Genomic DNA, 19,499 nt, shown 5'->3' on the forward strand with positions numbered 1-19,499 from the left:
CCCCCTAACCTTCAGCAGCACTGCTGGGGCCGTCTGGTCGGGGGGTCCCGGTGCTCTTTTTCCGCCGGTGCTTCTTCCGGTTGGAGTGGGGAGATGGGGGAGGCTCCAGCTTGGGGCTGGAACTGAGCACCTCAGCTGGGCCACTGGCTGGGGAGGGGAGAGTTGGAGAAGTGTGGGAAGAGGGGAGGGTGGGGGGCAGAGCATGTGACCTGCCTAGTGCCACTGGGAGCGCCCCCCCCACCCCCAGCTCCCGAGGGAGGGGTCTGCCAGGCCAGGCCAGTCCCAACCAACCCCTGAGCTTCCCCAGCCCAGAGGAGGAGGAGAGGGGAGAGAGGGGAGTGTGGGGAACTCGGGCAGGGCAGGATGAAGGCGAGGAGGAATGGCTGGCTAGAGCTCCGCAGCCCGGAGGGGCGGCAGGCGGCCCAGGGAACTCACAGGGAGCTGAAGCCCCAGCAGCTCCGCACCAAATTTATCCTCAATCACACTCCCCGCTCCTCACAATTAATAGCAGAATTAGAAACAATCAGGGAGCTGCCTAATTACTGTCAATTAGAGCGCGCTAATCAAGCTCCCGTCTCCCACACCCCGCCCGGCGCTCACCACTAAATGTCAAACTTCATTAGAGGCAGACACGCTCCCTCCCTCCCTGCCTGCCTCCTTCCAGACTCAACAGAGGGGCCCTATCCAGGCCCCGCACAGTCAGGACAGTGACGCTGGGAAGCCCCCCAGCTCCCCTTCTCAAGGGCTCCACAGTCACTCGCCCCAAGGAGGCTCAGACTTGGGTCGGGAGGTGGGTTGCCGCCCTGTGCTGCGAGCGCCCCTTCCTTCCTGCACTCGGGGCTCAGACTGGGGTTAGTTCTGCCAGGGGGACGCGGCGGGGAAGGTCCAGGAAAAGAGTCTATGGGCCTCGGGCCTGGCCGGGCACCTACTGCCCAGCTGGGGGGGAAGGGGGCGGAGTGGACCTGCCCGGGAGGGGACAGGGGCCAAGGGACACCGATGGGAGTAAGATTGCGGGGGGGGGGGGGGGGGGGTGTGTGTGTGTGTGTGTGTGTGTGTGTGTGTGTGTGTCCACGTGCGCCAAAGAGGTATTAAAAATAGGGGGAAGGGAAGAGTGGAGATGTGTGAGCAAGGAACAAAAATGGACGAAACGGGAGGGAATGTAAGACAAGCCAAGGGAAGTTCAGAGGAAGGTGAGCGAAGGGAGAGTCTGGCCCGCTGGACGGGACGGGCCCCCGCCTGCTGGAGGCGGCGCGGGTAGGAAAACTGCCTTTCTGGATCCCGGACCCTATCATCCAGGAAGCCGCCTCTCCGTGGCGGGCAGGTTGCCGCCATCAAAACGTGTTCCGAGCCCCCAGCCTCCAACCTCCCCGCTCAGCCGCTTCCCTGTCCCCCCCCCCCCCCCCCCCCCCGCGGTGAGGCTGATGAGCTGGTGCGCAGGGGGCTGATGGGGAAGCGGGAGCCGCCACCAGCCGCCACCAGCGCTGCCTAGGGACGGCCGCGGGTGGGCAGAGAAGCTGCGGAGGGAAGGGAAGGTCTCAGGCACTGGCCGGCCGCTGGCAGGGCCCAGGGCCAGCGAAGGGGTAAAGGGGCAGGAAGCTGGCCTGGGCCGCTGGAGAAGAGATGGGGGCTGGAGTCCGTGTCTCAGAGCCGCGCCTTGGGCCTGCGGCCCCCTGCGACAAGCTCTGGCAGGGGCCCTCCCCTTGGCCTGGGCTCCAACCCCACACGGCCAGCCTGCCCTCCTGTGTTGTGTGCGGGGCCTGCGTACCTGGGGGCAGGGCATCACTCCACTGGTCGGCGCTGGACACGGAGCAGGAGCGCTGGTGCAGCCCCTCAGGGCGAGGGCCAGCCCAGGCCGGGTTGCTGGCCGAGTAGGGGGCACCTGGGGGCGGGGTGGGGGGAGGGGGGAGGGTCAGACTGGGAAGGGAGGCTGCGGAGGGGTACACAGACCTTCCTGAAAGTAACGCTGCAGGCAGAACTCAGGAAGTTCTGGCAGAATACTGACCCCAAATGAGGGCTTTACCAGTACTGGGCCAGGCTTACTGGAGACCAAGAGGCCTCGCCTGGGGTCCCTGACACCTCAGGAGGCAGCTGGTCTCGCATCTCACACCCCTCGCCACCTCCGTCCCCTTCCTGGGAGCCGAGAGAAGGGGGCACGTGGCGCTGACCCCTCTCCGTGGTGCTCCTTGTCTGGCCATCGCCCCCAGCCCCCCCCCCCCCGCCTCCGGACCAGGCCCCTGCACCCCACGTTCTAGTCCGCATATGCCAAAGCTCTGCCTCAGCTTTGATGCCATTCTGACGAGAAATAAGTGTATCAGATTCAAGTAATTATGTCTAATTAGTATTAGTAATTATCCTGTTGGGCTGGAGAAAATTAATCTTTCGTTTCCCATCAGGGAAGAATGGCAGAGCCAAGGGGAACCAAAGGCTCCAGGAGCGCCGAGGCCCCGGGCCGGCAGGGTCCCCTGTGCCCTCCGAGCTGTCCCGCCTCCCTCAGCACCCAGTCCCTGCAGGGAGCCCAAGGGAGAGCCACGGGGCCTCGGAGCCCACGACAATTCGAGGACCTCCACTGCCCTCTCCCCTCAGTCCACATAAGGACCACGGACGGAGACCGAGGCCCGAAGGCGGCGGTGGTGGGGAGTCTGAGGACGGGGGGCCGGGGGGGCCATAAGCGAGGTGTCACACCTCGGAACGCAAGGCAGGAGAGCAGGCCAGGGGCCGAGGTTAGTAAGGAGGCAGAGACAGGGCCTGGAGCGGGACGAAGTGCGCGAGAGCAGGCGGCACACTCAGCCTCAAACCAGTGCCGGGAGGACACCGGTGGGGTTTCTGGAAGTCTAAGAATGGAAGCCCTGGGCGGAAGCCACTAGAAGGTAAAGAAACAGGCCGGACATCCCTAATGCTCCGGGGACCATGCGATGCGGAGAGGGGGAAGGCGGGTTTTGGATTTCTGTTGTGCTCGTCCTAACACCCCAGGCAGGACCAGACCCACAGTGAGTGCTCCCGAGCACACGGGAGGTGCCCACGCCGCCCTCCAGCCGACCCCATTTCCAGTCCCCTCCAGGCAGCGCGCTGCCGCTCCCTCTCCGGAACCCCGCCTCCCTGGCACTCCGGCCTCCCGGGTCCCTGCCAGCTCAGCCTCCCTCAGGGGCCCCCCGGCTCCCTGGCAGGAGCCCTTCCAGAGAGGCAGACGCGGGTCCAAACTTCTCAGAGACCTTGCTCCTGCCCCCGGTCCTGCATCCGTCCCCTCCTGGGCTCCAAATCTTCTCCCTGCCTCCTCCCGAGCCCCACCCAAAGCCACCCCAGGCCCCACTTCCTCCCCAAGCCCCCCAACTCAAAACCCCGAGGGAGGGAAAGTGCTTTCCCTTTTCTTTGTTAATTCTTCCCTCATTACGCCTGCAATCCCACAATCAGTGTGCACTGTAATTGTCGAATTTGATGCTAATGATTAATGAATTAAACATGGAGCCATCAATTAGTCCTCGGAGGATAATTCTGCATAAAGCAGCGGATAATGTAATTACAGTAACAAAGATAATGAGATGTTAACATCGCCCGGTGAGCGGGAGACATGTGTGAGTGTGCATGAGGTCGGTGCTGGCGTGTGTGGTGGAGGGGACACGGGCTCGGGGGAGGCTGGCGTGTGTCCGTGGGTGCTGGTCGTCCTGCGGGTGAGGGCACCGTGGGTCTCTTCGTGTGCACTTCTGCCCCCCAGGGGAAGGCTCAAAGGGTCCAGGACTGCGACAGGACAGAGTGTCTTACTGTGTCCCTCCCTTTGGGGAAACAGCCCAGTCTTGCTACCTGACTTCCAGGCAAGGCTCCCCCCCACCCCCGGCTTCAGAGTACGGATATCTTCTTCCTCCGTGGGATACGAACGCACCAAGCCAGATCAGAGGCTGCCTCTCACTGTGCACCTGTGGGTGCAGCTCCGGGAGAGCTCAGGGCCCTGGCCCTGCCCTTGCTCGCCCGTGACCTCCCAGCAGCCCAGACATAGCCCTCCGTGCAGAGCCCTGAGGACTGCCTGGGGCGACAGTTCTTACCACTGGACCCCCCCCCACCTGCCCCAGTGCACCCCCATGGGAGGCTCTCAGCAGTGCCCCCCACTGCCTGCCCCACAAAGAGGGGGTGCTTTTCTCACTAGCTTTCTTCCTTCCCTTAGTCCATTGGAGCTCTCCCTCTGCACGGTTCACGGGCTTCTCTACGAGCTCGGGGTGGCTTAGAGGGTAAAACATGGCTTTTCAAGTCAGGCACACTCCGGTCCAAACCCCAGCTCTACCACTGACTGCGGAATTCTACAGACAAGTTACTGAGCCTCGCTGAGCCTGTTTCCTCATCCATCGAATGGGGCGGAGCATCGCAGCTTCACGGAGCAAAAGGAGCCTGACCTAGAGCAGCTCTGGCACACGTGTCCATCAGCCAACGGCACCCCGCCCCTCCCTGTGACCCCCGACTGCCCAGCGGAGCCGAACACAGGCCACGGGCCAGGGAGCCAGGTGTCCCTGTGCCTCCGACAAGGAGGCCACCGTCTGGCCTTCTTCTCTGGACCCAGAGTTGTGCAGTGTGGGTCCTACCAGCCTTTTGAGAGGGCCTGTTCCATCCACTCCAGACTTAGCACCCAGCTCCCATCAACTGAATGTCCCTAGTGGCCTAGGACTTTGATGAGCAGAGCACCCCGGGGCAGGGACGCGCTGGCAGCCCCTGGGAGGGCAGGACAGTGTCGTAAGCAGCTGTTTCTGGGCGCAAAAGGGGGTCCAGTCACCTGGGACAGCAGAGGGAGAGTGAAGTCTTGGAAATGCCAAGGCAGATCTGGGGCCTGGGGACTGGGGAGGGACAGTGGCTTAGGAGCCCCAGGGGCCTAGCGAGGCAGGCAGAGCTGGGGACAGAAAGACCCCTAAGCATCATTCACCCAAACTCACAGCGGCATCTAGAAAGGTAAGCGGCGCTCAAGGAAGAGCTGCCACACCGTGAGTTCCGAGTCTCTGGGCCTCTAGCTCTTCTCCCGACCCCGCCAGAAGCGTGGCAGAGTCCGCCTGGCCTCCAGCTTCTCCCGAAGCTCAGTCCTCTCTGAGCAGAGACCCGACCTCTCGCTGCAGACCCCAGCGTGCTCGCCAGGTGAGCTCCAGGGAGCCCTGGCCGCGTCCACCCCCCCGCTGCCCCCCTGCGCACGCCGGGCTGCGATGCTGCTCCGCATGCGAGACCCCACACCCACCGCCACCCGCCCCGGTTGGTTCCCGCTGAGGAGAAACAGTGCCAGGACCGCAGACGGCCCCCGGCAGCACGAGGCTGTCTGGCCCCATCCCGATCTCCACACCGCCTGCCCGGCCCCGTGCCGGCCGCTCCCTCAACCTGGTCCCAAGAGGCCAGCGCCCGGGCAAACGCATCTGGCTGAGCAGGACTCGGGGGGACGAGCACACCGGGAGCCCCGAGCACCCAGGCTGGCTGGGACAGAGGGAAGCCCCACAGCGCCCACCTCCTCGGGCCTCCACAGCCGCCCTCCCCGATCTCGCCGAGCAAAGCGGCCTCGCTCTCCGGGCGCCCCCACCCCTGCCCGCAGCAGCCCCTCACCTGTGCCCCCGCCCAGCTGCGAGGTGCTGCGCTCCGAGGCCAGGCCGTTGGCCCTCGGGCTGGTGCCTGGGGCTGTGGCAGGGGTGGCGCGGGGCAGGCGCTTTCCTGGCACTTTCACTGTGGTCCGCAGCAGGTCGATCTCTTTGCCGTGGATGTTCTGCATGTAATCCTAGGGGCCACGCAGACAGACGAACACGTGTTAGCGCCGCTCCTCGTCTCCGGCGCTCACCCGCCAGCTCACACATCCCCCCCATTCCCCGGTGCTGCAGGGAAGGGGAGGGGAGGGGAGGCCCGAGGTTTAGAAAGCAGGACAGTGAAGCCTACGGAGGATGTCCAGGTCTGGGCGACACCCAGGGTACTGGGGACCCAGGGCAGCTCTAGGGGGACGCAGGCAGCAGGGCGCAGGAGCAGGGCAGAGAGAAAGGCCTGGACCCCAGAGCTGAGGGCAGGGAACCGCAAAGCCTAGAACAGCCCTCACTTCCTGACAACAGTGCCCGACGATAAGCATCCCTTGAACAATTAAAAAGAAACCTTCGGAGCACAGAGACAGGTCCCCGGTTCCACAGACGCCAGTGGGGCGCCTGATGAGCACAGTAACAGCAGCCGGTATCATCATGCCCCCCCCCCAGCCCCTGCCCATTCACAGGGCTGGGCATTCATGCCCACAGGGGCACACCGCCCCTCACGTGACCCTCCTGGCAGAGGTGACCAGGGCTACTTTACAGCTGAAGGAACCGAGGCTGACAAAGGCTAACCTGCCCGAGGTGACACCGTCAGAAGGTGGGAGAAGCGACTCAAGAACAGGCTCTGTGAACTCCCAGGGCTGCGCACTGAAGGCAGATGTCCCAGGCCCAGGCACTCAGTCAGCCCCCCGAGGGCCCCAGAGGGTGGGAGCCACTTGGCGCCTTAGGCCCCCACCATTCCTGCCATCTGGACATGGCCTGCGAGGCCCATGGTGGAGCGGCCACGTGGGGCCACCAAGCAGAGCCCGGCCCGTCAGCTTCCTGCTCTAACCCCGAGCCTGGCCAGGGCCTGAGCTCTCCCCACAGCTGCTGCGGTCTCCTTGCCCGATGGCAGACTCCCATCTCCCATTTCCCTGTTTCTAGTACCTTCCCAGCTCACGTCCCAGATAAAATGTGGCCAAAATCCCTTCCGGAGAGCAGAATCCGGGTGGGAGGTGTCCACTGATCTCCGGAGCTCCCCGGTTCAGACCCTGATCTGCTCTCCTCCGTCAGGACCTGCCCTCAGCTCCCCGCGGACCCGGTCCGGGGGTCCGTCTAGCGCGCCCGTCAGACCTCCTGTCGCCCAGCAGCCTTCCCACCTCCTCACCCCTTGGCTTCGGGGGAAGGGACGGCGTCCTCGACTTGACAGCGCAGGTGGAGAGCGCTGCCGTTTGGGAAGCAAGGCAAGGGCAGGGGCCGAGCAGGGACCAAGAGAACATCCAGTAGAAAGCGGTCACCCGGCACCAAGGAACCATGAGAAGGTGCAAGTGTCCGGCCAGGAAGAGAAACAAGAACAAGGAAGTGGCACCCCATGCCAGGTTCACCTCCGAGGCGGGCCATCGGGGGAGGGGACCCGTGGGAGGGCCGTGGGGACGGGAGTGCAGTGATCTCCTGGGCCCCAGCCAGCTGCAGTGAGGACTGGCCAGGCCCGGAGATGCCCTTCAGGACAGAGGGACCTAGTCGGGCCCCGAGGAGAGTGACCCCCCGCGGCGGGCGCCCGGAGGAGCTCCCTCCCACGCAGCTCGGGGCTGCGTCTGTGCATAGAAGGTGCCAGGCCCAGCCTTGGGCTCAGGGGGCCGGGGGAGCAGTCTCCACCCGTGGACGGACTCCCGTGATGAGCCCCCCCAAACTGTACCCTGCTGTCAGGGTTCTGGCCCTGTGCGAAGCCTCCGTGCCCTGGTGCCGGGGAAGGAAAGAAACCCAGGAGGTCCTTTCCTGCCCCCGCCCTGTGTCCCCTCTAGCTGTCTGTCCCCAGCAAACTCAGCCCCCCGCCCAGGCACTGCAGGGCCCCTGGGGTCCTGCTCTGGGCCCGGCGTCCAGCATGAGGCCACCTCACAGTCTCGGGCCCCACGTCCCACTGACCCGGCTTTGGCACGCACCCGGCCCGGGTCCCTGCACACGGTCACATCTTGGATCCGCTGTTCCAGACGACTGTCAACAGCTGGCTGGGCCGAAGGCACAGCTGCAGTCCCTCTCCTGGGGGAGGGGCTCGGGCCGCTCTAGTTCACAAGGAGGTCACGGCCGCGGCAACAGTCCCCGAGACAGCCTGGGGATGCCTGTGTCGGGACATGGCCAGACGCCGACCCCGCACCAGGAACACCAGTCAGCGGCGGCCGTGAGGGGCCTGGTCCCCGGGAGCAGCCGGACCACAGCGGACGGACAGACGGCGCTCGTGGCACTGCGGGCCGGGACCCTTGGGCCCCATGCCCGGCTCCAGCCCCAGGCTGGGAGCCAGCACCCGACCCGGGGACAGCGTCCCCGCACGGAGCGCGCGGAGCGGTAGCAGGGACGGGGACAGCAGGGGCAGCGTGACGGCGTTTCCCTCCGTCAGCAGAACAGGGAGCGCGGCGGCGGCGGCGGCGGCTCAGGAGAGCGGTCACCGCGGCTGCCTTTATTACCCACCATCAAACAGCAATTTCTTCCCCAGCCTCCTCGCTAATTACCCAGCCAGCGTTCTCATCTCGTTTTATTACTGGAATTAACAACGAGTTCAGAGCGTGGAAAGCTATTAAGATGTGTGATTAAGCCACATTCAATTAGTTTCTACAAACAATTTAATTGATGTTGCAGATAGAATTAACAGAAGGTGATTGTGTGAATGGCTCCGCGGGCTGCAAATGGGGGAGGCCGTGGCGGGCTCTCTCGGGCCAGGCGAGGATGGGGCGTGAGGCTCGAGGCCGGCCCGGCAGCCCTTCCTCCGGCAGAAGGTGAGTCACCCCTGGGCCGTGATGGCAGCAGACAAGGCCGCGAGGGGCGTGTGCACCTCTGGGGGGCCCGCACGGCCCCTCCTCCGCACAGCTCCCCCGTGGAGGGAACCTCCTGGGAAGCCGGCCGGGGGGTGCCCGCTTGCAGCCGTGGACCAAGAAGCCCGCGCCGCTTGGGAAAGGGCAGCCACCAAGGGAGGAGGTCAGGAAGCGAGGGGCAGACGGCGCGGGAGGCCTTCGCTAGCACGGACTTGACCCTGTTCACGCGGTGGCACGGGACGACCCCCGTGCGGCCTTCGCGCCTACTTTCGCCGTCCCCACACCTCTCCCACCTGACCTGTGTGTCGCGGACAGGAAGAGAAGCATCCACGGGGCAGGGCTGCCGCTCTCCGCGTGAGCCAGCGCCTCCTGGCCTCTCGTGTGCAGGAGGACCTACATTTTGATGCCAGAGCCGACGGGCAGCCAGTGAAGAGCAGACGGAGCGCCTGTGCCCGCAGCCCAGCCTTTCCCTCAACCTATTCCTGAGGCCCCGTGGCCCAGACAAGAGGGGGCCTGGCTGGGTCAGGGGGTGGGCAGCAGAGCCACCTGCCTCTTAAGACTCACCTTGCAGGAAAGCAAGGACGGGCCTGGAAGCCCACGGCACCTGGACTCCGTGCCGGGCCCCTGCACGCACCCAGCCGCACCCAGTCCAACACGCCGGAAGGGCATCTGAGCTCCTCCGAGCGGCCCAGGCAGGCAGCCCGTCAGTGCCCTCCGTCCTCCTCATCAACAGTCTAGGCAACACTTGCCTGGATGGTGTGAACCCTCCAGCCACCTTCTCAGCCAGCCCCGAAGAGGGGCACTCTGGGTGTAGCACAGAAAAACCTGCATGGCGCTTTGCGGCAAAGTCACAGGCCCAGGTACCAGCTCAGCCAGAGGCAGGGTGATCCAGGCGGTCGCGGTTCTGCTCGCTCAACTGCTGGGCGTAAAAGCATTCCCTTCCCTTCCCAAACCCAAGCCAAACACAAGCACCCAACGCTTTCCTCCACGTCCCAAGACCTCTTTCCTATCCCTCTGCTCCACACTGGGCCTCCTCCAACACCTGGGACATGGGGACAAGCAGAAGGGACGTGGCCCAACTTGAGCAGCACAGAGCAGACAGAACGGGGACGGAGGCAGCGAAGGGGGAAAGCCAAGGCTACCCCAGCACGGTGGGGGGAAGCTGGGCTGCTTCCCTAGGCTCGCTCCCAGCCCCGCCGGCCAGGGGGGGGGGGGGGGGGGGGGGGGGACAGACAAGTACGACTGGCTGGGAGTTAGGAGGCACGAGGCTGGCCTACGAACAGGCACAGTGGCTGCTCTCGGCTGGGGCGCGGTAGCTCTGCCACCACTCCGGGACAGAGGCCAGAGCCTGCGGGAGGCCCCGGGACTTCCTAAGACACCTATGCCTCGCTGCCTTTCACGGACTCAGCCACAGGACCAGGTCTGTGCACGAGGCAGCCGCCCAAGTCGGGCCAGCAGCCTTTGGCCCCTGAGTTAAGGGGGAGAAGGACCAGCGCTCCAGGAGTCAGACAGGGAGAAGCCCAGGAGGGTAAGGCTGGGCTCCGTCCTGACCGGAAGGGGACTGCCCACCAGCTCCCCCCAGGCCCGGCCTCGGTGCATCTTCTCGGCCCCAGTTAGGGCTGGCACCAGGGACCCCAGGACCCCCTGGGTCGGGCCTGACACCTCGTGCAGATTCAGAGACGGACCAGGGGCCCTCTGAGGCAGGTCCTGAGCTTCCGGGCCGGGGGTGGGGCCAGCCCACGTGCTGTGCCGGAGGGGCTTCGGAGGAGAACTCATTAGCCCCACAGTGGGGCGGTGACAGAGATGGATTCCGGTGACAGCTGTGTGCGGGAGCCACGCAGCGAGGGGAGGGGGGAGGCGGGAAGGGTAGGGGAGCCATCACGGGGCCACTCCGCCATTGCCGCGCCCCGACACCCTGCCACGGCAGAGGCCAACACCCTCCAGACCCCTCCACCCACCACCACCACCAGTCCGGGGCTCCCCTTCCCCAGATGACCCGTGCCCTTCCCGGCAGCCCCGGCTTAATGGTCACCCCAGGGCCTAGGAACCCAGGGATCCCCCTGCTGATGTGGCTCCCCTAAGACAACTGGCTGACAACCACCGGCACCCCAACTTCACCAATTCCATGGAAACGGGCCCAGCCCAGCTCTCTGAACAAGGAGCACGTGGGCTGCCGAGGCAGCCGCTCCCGGGGGCTGTGCTCTCTCCGAAGGGCTCCGCCACCACGCCGGCTTCGTGGCTAAGTGCTCGGCCCGGGCTGGCGTCTCGGGGTCTGTGAGGCTCCCGAGCCACCCCAGTGCAGTCCTTTCTGAAGGGCAAGTGCCCCCGAACTCACTGAGGCCTGCTCCCCGCTAGGCTCCCCTCACTGAGGCCTAGACTCCGCCCCCTCCCCCCGGGCCACCCAGCTCCCCGCAGGGCCCCCCCGCAGACTCACGTGCAGGCTGGGGTGGTAGGTAAGCAGCCCGTTGTCGCAGAGCGTCACGTACTTCTTCTTCCACTCCTTGTTCAGGGATTTGCCGCTTCGCTTCAGCAGCACGCCCTGAGGACAGAGGCCGGGTCAGGGGCCGGCGCCAGCCCCACACGTGACAGGCCCCAGGAAGCGCACAGTGACACAAGGTCACTGTGACACATCCTCCACCTCCTGTCCTTGTCAGAGGGGAGAGACTATGAGGACAGGAGCCGGTGGCTACCTCCAACCGGCCCATGGACCTCCCCCCACCGACCCCATCTCCCCAAAGGCCTGGGGCCAGGCCAGCACCTGGAGGGCAGTGCCGCTCCAGCCGTATGTCTCCAGGGTGAACAGGGCAGAAATCCCTAGAATGCCCCAGACACCGCAGTGCGAGCCCCAGCCACTGAGCCCAGAACGGGACTCTCTGGGCGAGCCCATGAGACTCAGTGTTGCGGGGACAGGAGCGGTGGGACGAACACGGGCCCCGCGGGAGCGAGGCTGTCCGTGTGTCCTGTTCACAGACACGCCCTCAGCACCGTGACCAGGCCCCGGACACAGCAGACGCCCAAGAAATGTCTCTGGAGGTGCGCCGGGGAAGCCAGAGGGCAGCGACCAGACAGAACGCCCCCGAGGGGAGAGCCCCACAAAAGGGTCTCAAGCGGGGAGGCATCAGGGCCAGCAGAGGCTAGGAGAGCAGGGGAAGCACCCGGAGTCCACCCCAGCGGGCACCAAAAAGGGGGAGCTCGAAGGTGTGACTCTGTACCAGCTCCTCCTTGAGAGACGGAGGCGTGGTTCTAAGACGAGGAAGAAAAAACAGAGATCGAGGGACTCGAGTGTGAGGAAACAGCATCGGCTAGGGTCCTGGGCCCCAGGCTGCGGGATAAACCCCCAATCTCTCACACTTCCGAAGAGAAGGATTGGTCCTGAACGGAGCAGGTGCGCCAAGGGGCCACCAGGCCCTCCTGCCTGATCTGCCCCGTGGGAACCCCGAAGGGGCGACAGTCTCCCGCCTCAGCAGATGTTTCCGATCTTGCTACCACTCCCTCCTCTCCATCGCCCTCAAAAGACAGATGCCGTCGTGGGAGGTGCGGCCACAGGATATCGAGCTGGGAGTTCTGGATCACTCGAGGACACACTCTGCGTCTTGGTCCCCCTCCGTGGGAGAGACCCCGTCCTCATAAGAAGCAACTGAACAAAGTGGTATCGATGGGACCTTCACTAGACCGTATGGGTAGAATATTCCCGAAGGCAGTCGGACCCCTGCCCTGTGGTCTGCAAAGGAGCCTCAGTGACCTGCTTCTGGGCATGGCATCCACCCCCTCCCTGGCCAGAAATGAGACACGAGTACAGCTGCTCCTTCCGCCCTGCCTGCAGACCACACCCCTCGGGACCGAGGGCCACATTCTGGAGAAGGCAGCCCCCAGCCTCCGCCTGGGGCCTCCGGGAGGGCTGGAGGGCCACGGCTGGGAGGGCCACGGCCACAGCTCAGCTGCTCCTCTTCTGCCTCCCTTCCACACCCCCGGCCTTCAGCGGGGGATTCTGCTCGAGCCTCTGTTCTCACATCCTTCCCACTGGAGCCCTGCCTTCCTTCACTGGACCCTTCACCTGCCTCACATTGAAGCCCTTCCCTCCTGGGTCCCTCCCAGCTCTGGGTCATGGGAGAGGGAAGCCAGGCTCTGCTCCCGTGTCTGCCCCCAGCTAGCCCTCAATATCAGACAAGTCACGTTGACTGCCTCGGCCTCAGTTTCCCCGGAGGGTAGGGAGAACCGACCTCCTCCCTCTTTCAGACACAGAATCGGGATCAGGATGCCGGGCTGGGGGGTGCGGGGGTTCTTGCTGGGAGGGAACCCTCTCCTACCCAGCACTCCGGCGCTCCGGCCCCTCCTTCGCCCAGGCCGGGTGCTAATGAGCTCAGCAAGTGCGCTGTCCGCGGGGGCGTGGGAGGACTGGCAGGAGGAAAGCGAGCGCAGCTGGCCAGGGACTGGACCCGCCGCCCACTCGCAGCGCCCCCTCCCCGGCCCGCCTCTCACCTGCCTCGCACCTGCCCACCCGCGCGCCGGGACGCGGAACGAGCATTAAAGGCCCGGCTGCCAGGCCTGCTTCCCATTCCTGCACACCCGGCCTTCCAAGGAGGGAGACGAGCTACGGGGGTTCCTGCTCCCCTCCCTGGCCGGCCGGCTGCGCACGGCGGAGCAGGAAGCAATCTGGGGCAGAATGGGAGCGGTGCGGAGGCGACAGCCCCCAGAGGACCCGTTCCGCCGCCGCCTCCCTCCCAGCTCCGCCAGCCGGCTTAATTGCGGAGTCCGGATTGATTGGGAATGCAAATGGCAACTGAAATGCAATCTCCACTCCCAGCAGGAGTGGGGGGGAGGGGAAGGAACGGGCTGGGGAGACCGGGACACGAGGGCGGGAAGGGGGCCACGTGGGCCCTGGGCAGCTGGAGGTTGGGGGGAAGCACCAGGAAGGTCCAAGGGGCTGTGAAAACCAGAGCGTGGACGGTCCCCACCCCCACACCAGGACCCCCGCTGTGGCTCAAGAGCACCTCAGGTTGCTTCCCCCACCCCCCCACCTCCCACCCCCCGAAGGGTCCGCCCCTACTGGGGGGTCCTTGAGCTTTAGTGGCCTGAACCAGCCAGGCGACCCAGCCGGCCTGGGGTGGGGGGCCAGAGCCCAGGTGCAAGTTCACAGGGCTCCACCCCATCCCTCAGCTCCCCCTGCCCTCCATGTGGGGGATTCAGGGAACTGACAAATTAGCCTGTACCCCAAACAGGAAGGAGACATCCGGGGCTACCCTTATCTCAAACTAAGCACCCTGGAAGTAGCGTTCGTTCACGCATTACATGGTCCTGCGTGCATCCGGTTCCGAGAGCACTCGCGCCCCAAGCAGAGAGTGTCCGGCCTGCGTGAGGCACTGGGTCTGCACCACCCGGAGACAGGCAGTCACACCATCCACAGGTCTGTGGGGTCCGATGCTGCACCCAGACGCACAGAGACCGGCGAGGAGGCTGGGCACTGCCCCGGCCTCCCCAGGTGATCCTGCCGGAGCTGCGCCTGCCAGGCCCTGTATGTAGACGTCCCAGGGCCGGACGGAAGCAGGGACACAGGGCCTGGAGCGACAGGTAGTTCACCACCCGCCCTCCGGGACCGGACACCCTCTCTGGGCTCTCCGTTCTGAACGGACCTTCTCCGTGGGTCAGAACCCCACATGAACAGAGGAATTCCGTCAGACTGCCCACGGCCCCCAGAAGGCCCGGCCTGGAGGGCCAAACCTTGACCATCCACAGCCCTGCCCCACACACCACCATCTCCGCACAAGGACGCCCTACTGTGTTCAAGGTCTTTTTCCAGACCCTGGACCCACTCGGGGGTTCTGGGAAGCTCCAAGCTCCCGGAGGCCCAGCCCTGCCAGGCAGAGACTCGGAAAGGAGGCGCCCGGGAGGGGGCGGCTCAACTCAGCTTTTGCAGGGAACAGAGGCTCCCACGGAGAAAACGGCACCGATGAGCCCCGGGCAGGGAGCTGCCCTCGGCGTGCCCCTCAGGGTGCTCTCCCGGGAGTTCCTTTTCCCGGAGTGGGGAGTGGGGGAGTGGGACAGGTCCGCGGGGGCTACCCAACTCCTAACGCCCAGCAGGAGAGCCGAGGAGGACGGCAGGCGGCTCTGTGCTGCCCCCGTGTGGCCGTGCGGAGGAGCTGCCACAGCCGCCAGAGCAGCCAAGGGATGCCTCCAGCCCAGGCGGCAGCTCCTCCCAGACATTCAGGCCACATGCCCCAGGGGCCCGGAACAAAAGGACCATCGTCCGATGTTCCCTGAGCCTTGTCCCTCATGTCCAGCACTCTCTGGCCACCAGGGAAAGAAATGCTGACCTGTTTGATGGGGATGGCCCGGCCGCTCCCGATGCTGTCCACCTTGCAGTCGGCGGCCTTCTTCTCCCGGTCCAGGTCAGCCCCCTTCCGAGACTGCAAGAGAAAAGAAGAGGCGTGTTACGGGGGGCCCAGGGCCCACGGGGGACAGCAGCCCACCTGCACTCCCCTGCCCTCCCCGCCTCCCTCCTCCTGGGCAGGCCCTAGCAGGGGCAGGGCCGGGGCGGCGGGACCGGGAAGGAACGGAGACACGAGTAGTCCAATGGGTTTATTCTTACACACGGCACCATACAGAGCAGCACAGGTCACTGAGCCAGGCCCGCCCCTTACAGGAGAGCAAGGACACGGAATAGCGAGGGCGCGAGGAGCCCGCACGCAGCCCAGGGGGCTGGGGCTTAAGAGAAGGGAGGGGGCGAGGAGAGGTGGACGGTGGGGCTGAGGGAGAGCGGGGCGCACGGGGCACGATAACCAGGGAGAGCAAAGTCCAGAAGTGAGTGGGCGGTGGCCCGTCTGCGGCACAGACACCACACGGCACGTTGCACCGAGCGCGGTCGGCGAGGCCCGAGGGGCACAGTGGATGGAGAGAGAGAGGAGAGAGGCCAGAAGAGGCCCTGCGCCCCTGCCGGGCTCCTGGGGCAGAGCCCGCCCCAACGCGGATCCTAGGAAACGGGGAGGCCAAGGGGGGGAAAGGCAAGCGCGCGGCGGCGGCTGTGGCGTCCGGAGGAGCGGAGCAGGAACGCAGAAGTCCATGCAGGAAGGAGCAGAGGGGGGAGGGGCAGGAAAGCTCCCCCCAGGAGCGGCTGGGCCGGGCCGGGCGCTTGGACGCCCCCGCCCCTCTGGGCCTTGTTGCGCTGGCCTGGCGCCGGGCGTGGGGCCGAGCTCCCTTCTTCTCCATGCAGCGAGCCTGGCGCACGCGTCCAGCTGGGCCTGGTCCCCCGGCAGCCCCCAGCCGCGGGCTCCAGCGTTCCTAGCCTTCCCTGGGGGTGGGGGTTAGTTACAAAGGTTCCTGTGGGTCTCTGGAGTGGGGAGCACGGCGGCCGCTTCTCATCTGAGAGCAGTCCCAGGGCCCGGCCCGCCTCCGGCCCCGACAGGGGAGAATGTCCAGAGGTGCTGTGTGTCACCACCTGGTCTTCTAATTTGGAAGGAGTTGGAAAGGCCTTTTTGTTGATGAAAAGTTGGAAACAGTGGCACATATCTGCAAATATCGAAAGAATAAAGATTTTGGCAAGTTATACTCAAGCCCCACACGAGTCGGTCAGCACTGGTGAGGGCAGAGACCCAGGTGCCTGGGGAGAGGCGGCAGCGGGATGAAGAGGAGGAGGAGGAGGAGGAGGAGCACGAGGACGAGGCGGTGGCGGCAGGGGCCGCTGGGCGGTCCAGCTCATCGGGAATGATCGCCACTGGGCGGCTGGGGCCCCCATCCCTTCCTGTTCTCCCAGGCCACCAGGAGCCCAGGGCACAGGCTGGGGGCACAGGACTGCCCCCTGCAGGTCGGGGACGCACAACCACGGGAGCGGGAAGAACCGGGCCAGAGGCCTCTGCCCACAGCCCCACCATCAGCACCTGCCCCGGGCTTCTCCTGGACGCCACAGCCTCTGCCCCTACGGGCCAGGGAGGAGGAAGGTGGAGGAGACCGCTGCCACCAGGCCCCCGGACCAAAGAGCTGCATGGGGGGAGGGGGGTGCAGCCTGCCACGGCCAGGCTGGTGAGCCAAGAGGCCCCCAACCAACCACCAGAGGGTTCCCTGGGAGCCCAGAGGGGCAGCCCCCCAGGATGGGAAGCAGGGCAAGAGTGGCAACACAATGAGTACATGAGGTCACGGGGGAGACTGGGGACATCGATGGCCACATCCAGGGGGTGGGTCACAGGGACACCGGCCACGGAGCAGGCGTGGCTCTGCTGGGGACGATGACAAGGGCAAGAAGGTGACCCCGACAGCGACGATGGTGGGGAGGTCCCGAGACGCACCCCGAGAGACGGACGGGTCTCGAGGCCTCCTCGTGGACAATGGCGCGAGGGAGGTCACCATGGAAACAATGAAAAGGAAAAAATAAGGTCGCCACAGTGAGGATGGAGAGAGGGAAAGGGCCCGGGGGAGACTGGACGGCAGGCGGAGGCAGCCCAGCAGGCAGCGGGGAGCGCGGGGCCAGGAGCGGGAGGGCCGCGGCGAGGAGGCTGGTGAGCCGGGCGTGCACGCCGGGCAGAGGGCGGCAGGAAGGACAGCAGGCCCGGCAGCGGAGGAAGTGGGAGGTTCTGGATGGGGCAGAGGGAGCAGGGGCGCAGACAGCGGCCACCGCAAACACAGGCACCCGGGGAGCGGGCTCTGCGACGGTGGGCACAAGCAGGCAGCCCAGGGCGGTGCGTGGCTCAATGGGCATGAACAGAAACGAGATGCTTCGAGTCGAGGCAGGCTGGGGCTGGGGAAGTGCCATGCGCAGCAGCAGCCATCAGCAGAGACGAGGAGGGGGCACGAGGCAGGCACAGCGGGGACAGGGGTGGGCAGACCGGGCAGCGGTGTGCTGGGCAGGCGGAGGCGAGAATGAATGGACGAGGCCTGGGGGCACGGGCTCTGTCTGGACGGGGCTCCTCAGCGCCTGGCAGGGCCTGCCGGGCCAGCCGGACCCAGGACCAGGCCGAGAGCCAAGCCCTGCTGCTCGGAGAGAGGCGCGCGCGGACTGACGCGGAAGCACCGAGGGATCTCCTGCGAAGCCGCACGGGCAGCTGCCCCGCCTGCGCCTGACCCAGGGCTCCCAGAAGGGCCCGGCCGAGTCCCAGCCGGAAGCTGAGAGTGTGGGGCAGGCACTGGGTCTCAGGGGCCGGGCCTGGACAGCCAGCAGACTGGGGGCGCCCAGGGGTCGAGGGGCTGGGCCTCTAGCTGCGCAAGGGATGTGGGTCCCACGTGGGAGGTCTAAGAGGGGAGAGGACGAGCCCGTATGGGGGCCCAAGGCCGGGCAGTGGGGTGCAGGCTAGGCCGCAGGAGCCAAGACCCAGGGGAAGTCATCTAGGCCCTCAGCGGAGCCGCCGTAACAGCAGGCAGGAAGCTAAGGTCAGGGAGAAGGAGCGGGATGTGGACAAGGAGCTCTGAGCCCCAGTTCTAGCTCTGCCAGCTAACCCTCCGTGTAGCCTCGGGCAAAGCCGTGGGGGCCTGATCCCCAACTGTGGAATCGAGGGTGCCGGGGGCATCAGAGCAGACGTGTCTGAACTTGCCTCCAGCTGGGGCCAACAAGCCCCCCGAGCTGGAAGGGGTGGGGGGTAGTGTGCGGCAGAGACAGGAGGGCCTGTGTGTGTTGGCCGCAGGCGGTCCCCTGAAGGCTCAGAGAAACCGTCTAGAAGAGTCTGGATGTGCAGGAGGGCACGGGGAAGGAGCCTAGAGAAGCGGCGTGTGTCTGTGTGGATGGCGTCTTGCTGACTCGGGCTGCTGTGGCCCCGCATCCGTGGCTCTGGCCTGCGCCCTCCCGGTGGGGGGCTGGGGGCCGGGCCCTGCCTCGCCAGTGCCAGCGGCCGGGCCGGTGGGAGGGCGGCGCGCAGGGCACATACCGTGAAGATGTTGGAGCGCCGCTTGGACTGCTTGCGGACGGGTGTGGGGGTGGAGGAGGCCGCCACGGTCTCGATGCGCAGCTCCCGCTGGCTGACGCTGGGGGTGGAGGGGACTGAGGAGGAGTAGTCGCTGAAGGCGCTGCTGCCGCCATTCGTGGCCTGAGGACAGAGAGGGCTGCTGAGGGCTGCTGAGGGGGAGCGGGCCCGGGGCCGGGTGGCAGGCGGGAGCTGGGGGCCCCTGTGGTGGGGGGACCTGGCCTGGGGCTCGCGGGGCAGGAGAGGAGGCCGGCGCGAGCCAGCCCCCGCGGTCCGGGGCTGCCTGGCTAGGGTCCCCGCAGGCGTGCTACCATGCCTGCCCGTGAGCCGAATAGGGTCAGGGTAAGTGCCAGGGGCAGGGGAGCCCTGCCTCACGGTTGGGGCGGGGGACGGTGTCGGGCATGAGGGAGCAGGTCCCCTTGGATGAGCCCCCAAGTCTGTGACACGGGCCGAAGATGTGGGAGGTCAGGGTTGGGCGCAGGGTGCCCAGGGAGGCTGAGGTCCCCTCCCGGACAGCGTGTGCGCCGGGGGCAGGGCTACGTGAGAGCCGAGGCCGAGTGTGGCCAGGAGCCGAGACTGCTCGCAGAGGAAGCAGCAGATACGGGACAGAGGGAGAACGGAAGAGAGACAGAGGGGAGCACAGGGAGCACAGGGTGGGGACAGAAAGCGCACGGCCGCAGCTGCTCCCGGGAGCCAGGACACACGCGCGGCACAGCGAGGCCTGCTCCCTCGCTGCCCGCAGGAGGCTCGCTAGCAGAGAACGCGCCCCGCCCTGACAGCCTCCTTGAGTCCTCCCCTGCACAAAATGTGCAAAATGCCCCCAACGGCTGCCCCTTGGCCACAGAGCCACACGGCAGGGCCCGCAGGCCATCACGCCCGACCTCTGCTGGCTGGCGCGCGGAAAGACCCAGCGCTCTCCCTTCCTTGCAGGTGGGGACGCTCCCACGGAAACCCCTGCTGGCTCCCGAAGCACGAAGGAAGGGCCTCTGGAAAGGCAACCGGGCCGCCATCGGAAAGCCGGGGGGCCGGGGGCCCTCGAGACTCCAGCTCTCGACAGAAAGAGAGCGGAGACGGTCGGCTGGACTGCTGAAGCC

At 66.1% G+C, this 19,499-nt stretch overlaps 1 protein-coding gene across 5 annotated transcripts in view; it reads right to left on the bottom strand.

Annotated features, from left to right (window-relative positions):
* The window catches only part of AGAP3 (ArfGAP with GTPase domain, ankyrin repeat and PH domain 3), a 52,217-nt gene that overhangs the window by 4,168 nt on the left and 28,550 nt on the right, over positions 1 to 19,499 (bottom strand). For 2 of the 5 annotated variants that reach the window (XM_045086374.1, XM_045086373.1), the window contains exons 8-13: positions 18,370 to 18,528; positions 14,836 to 14,928; positions 10,959 to 11,063; positions 5,560 to 5,728; positions 1,766 to 1,879; positions 10 to 147 (exon numbers count right to left, since the gene is read on the bottom strand). In XM_045086374.1, coding sequence (XP_044942309.1) covers positions 10 to 147; positions 1,766 to 1,879; positions 5,560 to 5,728; positions 10,959 to 11,063; positions 14,836 to 14,928; positions 18,370 to 18,528 — 778 coding nt within the window. Of the gene's footprint in view, positions 1 to 9; positions 148 to 1,765; positions 1,880 to 5,559; positions 5,729 to 10,958; positions 11,064 to 14,835; positions 14,929 to 15,087; positions 16,028 to 18,369; positions 18,529 to 19,499 lie in introns of those variants that run through there. The other 3 variants (XM_045086376.1, XM_045086375.1, XM_045086377.1) reach the window with 2 other exon arrangements.

The sequence above is a fragment of the Mustela putorius genome, unplaced genomic scaffold, assembly GCF_011764305.1.
Source record: "Mustela putorius furo isolate JIRA1106 unplaced genomic scaffold, ASM1176430v1.1 tig00000929_pilon_pilon_pilon, whole genome shotgun sequence".
Taxonomy (NCBI): domain Eukaryota; kingdom Metazoa; phylum Chordata; class Mammalia; order Carnivora; family Mustelidae; genus Mustela; species Mustela putorius.